The sequence below is a fragment of the Erigeron canadensis genome, chromosome 5, assembly GCF_010389155.1.
Source record: "Erigeron canadensis isolate Cc75 chromosome 5, C_canadensis_v1, whole genome shotgun sequence".
Classification (NCBI taxonomy): domain Eukaryota; kingdom Viridiplantae; phylum Streptophyta; class Magnoliopsida; order Asterales; family Asteraceae; genus Erigeron; species Erigeron canadensis.
In genome coordinates, this window is record NC_057765.1 from 18,440,015 (window position 1) to 18,444,455 (window position 4,441).

Genomic DNA, 4,441 nt, shown 5'->3' on the forward strand with positions numbered 1-4,441 from the left:
TCCATGTAATGTTGATTCTGTTGATGTTACCATGTGGAGAGATCAAGATGGAAATGAAGATATATATTCAACAAGGAAGGTATGGGACACTATTCGACATAGACAGAATAGTGTTCCATGGACAAAGGTGATATGGTTTCCTCGTTGCATTCCTAGACATGCTTTTCATGCCCGCTTAGTATGTCGTAATAAATTGAAAACTCAAGACAAGATGCAACAATGGAATAAATCTGGTTCGTTATGTAAGCATGGCCCCGATTTGCATGATCATCTGTTCTTCCAATGTTCTTATTCTATCAAGGTTTGGGACCTTGTCAAACCACTAGCAAGAATGCCAGCAGGTTCAGATAGATGGAGCGGCATACAAAATTGGCTGACTTCAATTCCTAATCAAAAATCACCCAGAGGCATCATTGGTCGTTTGTTGTTTGCTAGTGCCACATACTACATATGGCAAGAGAGAAATGGAAGGCATTTTTCAACAACAACAAGGAATGCAGCCCAATTGCGTGACATTATTGTTTCCACTGTGAGACTGAAGCTTGTCACTATGAAGTTTAAACAGCGTAGCAGTGGCACGAGTATTCTTGAGGCTTGGAATCTACCTACTCTGTAAAAGGATGGATCATTGTTGAAGTTACATAGGAGTCTTAGTTTATGTTTTTATAAGATTACTATGTATAGTTTTTAGAGTTAGCATTATTGCTTGTTCTACATATACATGGTCTGTCATGTATATGAATTAATGTGGCATTCAGCCACATTACTTGTAATACTTTGGTTTGTTTATATAAATATGAAACGGGGAATCCCTTTACCCCAAAAAAGCTCTATAAGGTAAAAGAAGATTATAAGAAATAGAGGCTTCTCTATTAATTTCATTCAATTTCAATCATCAACTGATTTTACAATGAGAAATACAACCCCTATTTATAGTCACATAAACTATTTCCTAGGAGTTATTGAAATAATAATAAAATAATATAAAAGCTGTCATGTGTAAAGGACAAACACTAATTTATTAGCCAATGTGAAATGGATAGATAAAGCTTCTAGAAAGATTCTTTTTGCAAGAGGGCTCACAAACCGTTAAAAATAACGTGGGCACTCATTCCTTTGTTGTCATCTTCTTTGGACAGTTGTCATCTTTCCTTTATTAGACCCTACAAGCATGCGTCAGAACACTTTATTAAGGTAACTGGAAAAACTGAAATCTAGACTTCCACTAGAGACGTACATCTGGAGCATCTATCTGGAAACTGGAACTGGTCACTGGAGAGCTTCAGTTGACTGGTGGGCTTCAATGGAGAACTTCAATGATTGATCTGAACTGGTTCAGCGAATACTTGTCTGAAATTGGCTATCGCTGGCAGAGCATGGCTTGCTCAGATGGCATCACTGGCTCAGAATTCTGCTTTAGCTCAGAAATGGACTTCAGCTCAGAAGTTAACTTCATTTCATAATCTTCTTTATCTCAGAAGTTCTGGTCAGTTCAGTTGATTTGCTCAGCTCACTGGCAAGGGTCAGTTCAGCGAATCTGGACATTTCTGCATCATTCTCCCCTTCCGAAAAGGACGTGTTCTCAAGTCCTCGAGGTACTCATCTTCCAGATAAGGCATCAGATCTCCAACATTTAAAGTACTTTAAACTGCCATTTCACCATGTAGCTCAACTTTGTAAGAATTATCATCATATCTCTCCAGAATCTTGAATGGCCCTTCAGCTCGGGGCATTAACTTGTTCTTTCTTTTGGATGGAAACCTTTCTTCTCTCAGATGCACACAAACTAAATCACCTGGAGCAAAACTAGACTATTTTCTGTGCTTGTTTGCTCTTGCCTTGTATTCAGCATTTGTCTTCTCAATTCTGGCCTTCACTTGTTGATGAATGTTCTTGATCTCTCTAGCTCTGACCTTAGCTTCAATACTTGCTTTTGGTTCAATTGAAAATGGAATCAAATCAATGGGAGTTAGTGGTTTGACACCATAACAGATTTCAAATGGGGATTTACTGGTAGAATATTTAGGAGCTCTATTAAAGGCAAATTAAGCATGAGCAAGCTTCAGATCCCAATCCTTCAGTGTCTTCTTCACCAGTGCTCTCAACAACAGCCAATCGTACGATTAGTGACTTCAGTTTGTCCATCAGTTTGAGGGTGATGAGACGTACTGAACAATAATTTGGTTCCCATCAATCTCCATGATGTCTTCCAGAAATAACTCAGAAACTTGACATCTCTATCTGAAACGATAGTTTTTGGAATTCCATGTAGACGAACAATTTCCTTGAAAAATAAGTTTGCCACTGCTGAAGCATCATTTGTAAGTCAACTGACACTTTTAGCCATGTTGCCTATTCTTATTGTTTTTAATATAAGTTAACAAGAGGTGACGGTCTTTTTACCGAATAAAATACACCAGTATTCCACATTACAGATGGTTTCAGACATTGTAGCAAATAGATTAATATCTAAATATCAAGATATACTAGTTTAAGGGTAATTTATTTGTTTTGCATTAAAAAACACATATTCTTATAATTGTGAGGAGTATTATACAAGTATTAGGACAGGGAAGTCACTCTCAATCACTAGAACCTAATATATATATATATATATATATATATCATTGAATGGTTCAATACTCCAAAAACACACAATACAAAACCTATCGAATAAAAATATGACAAATGTATAGTCATAGTTGGCTATCCCATTCCAACTCTGCAAGAACCAGCCAACCTAGTTGACCATATGTCCTCCTATAATATTTGGGGCTTGATAATTAGACCCATAAAAAAAACCATTTGTACCCAAAATTCAACCTTTGACTAACTTTTCATAATAATTATTAACTTTTACTAATTTTTTAGTTAGATATAATAAAAAGTAATGATTATGTTTTTTTAAAGTAATGATTATGTTTTTATTTATCTTTAACCAAAATGAATATTTTAATGTTTCATTTTTTAAAATGTAAGGTCTCTAATAATAACAAGATAAAAGTACAAACACTAAAATAATTAACAAAATGCAAAGGTTTATTTTAAATTTCTAGTAATAAAATAATAAAAGTACAAAAACACTAACTTAATTAATCAAATATACTAATAACATCACTCTCATAACGACAAAGACTGATATATAGATCTAGACGCGACCTATACATGATTTCCCATCCGGCTGCACACGGGTCATGGTGAAATGTCAAATATGGCGTGATAACAAGTATTGGGTACTCGCCTTGTAACTCCACCATGACAAAATGTGATTCTCCATTTACAAGGGCAATTGTAAGAGCTCTGTGATGTTGAACATCTTCCGGACCACACCAAAACGGAAAAATCATCGTACTGCCTCTCTTGTCTAAAGAATGGACGATCACACCAAGCTTATTAGCAATTAAAACACCTACCTCGGGCATTTTCATCCAATGTTCCGGTGGACATGGGGAACCAAAGAAACACAGGTCTTGATTCATTGAATTTATATCGATAACAAAAATCATCGAGTATAAATCATATCGATTTTGCATCTCTTCTCTCATTTGTTGCCGAATGTACTCATAAAAATTGTCTTCATTAAGTCCAAGACCAACAGCTAATGCTCGATATCCACAGTTTCCATCGCTGAAAACATTTTGTATATTCGTAATGTATGGATGAAATACTTGTGGAATATCGTTCATTAAATTTGAACCACACTTCAGTGGCACTTTATTTAAGTCCAACTGTGGACCCTGAAACTCATATGGGACCTCGTTGAAATCTATATTTGGCTCCTTGTTCAAGTCAATTCAAATGTACTTTGTCTGGCATGCTCCCTAATCGGCTCAACAAAATCGGGCATGGTTGAACAACTAAATCTCGTTGAACAAAACTCGGTACGCTTTTTTTGTTGCGATTTCTTTGGTCGTCCACGAGTTTTATTTTGAACTCGAGGTTCCCGAATGTCAGTTGTATCTGGACTGAAAATATTCATCAACTTTCTTAACCAAATTTGTTTCCCAACTTTGGACTGCTTGTTGTAGTTTTTTTTAAAATGTTGCAGTACATCATCACAACTAACATCGTCTTTTTACGTAGATGATGGTGAAAGATCTAGCTTTCTCCAAAAAATGTCAATCGAATCCAAAGTAATATATTGACCTATATTTATATATAATTAAGTATTACTTCATTTAAAATTTTGTAAAAAATAGTTTAAAATAATAAATTGCATGTAAATGAGAGTACTTACGTGAACTTATATGCATTGAAAGTTCGCACGCACATGGTAACCCATAAGCAGTGCGAAGTCGACAACCACAGTCTCCCTTATGATCCTTCCATCGCTTACGATCCTCAAGAACTATTTTGAGAGCTGCATTTGAAACAAAACCACGCAATAGTTTGAAACATCGTAGATTATGCTTATGAATGCGAACGACTCTACTATTTTCCA

General features: G+C 35.6%; 1 protein-coding gene across 1 annotated transcript; it reads right to left on the minus strand.

The window, feature by feature from the left end:
* Nucleotides 1-3,092: 3,092 nt before the first annotated feature.
* On the minus strand, nt 3,093-3,686 carry LOC122601292. The gene has a single exon (XM_043774056.1). It carries the CDS (start codon nt 3,684-3,686, stop codon nt 3,093-3,095), a length of 594 nt encoding a protein of 197 aa, XP_043629991.1.
* Between the last annotated feature and the right edge of the window lie 755 nt (nt 3,687-4,441).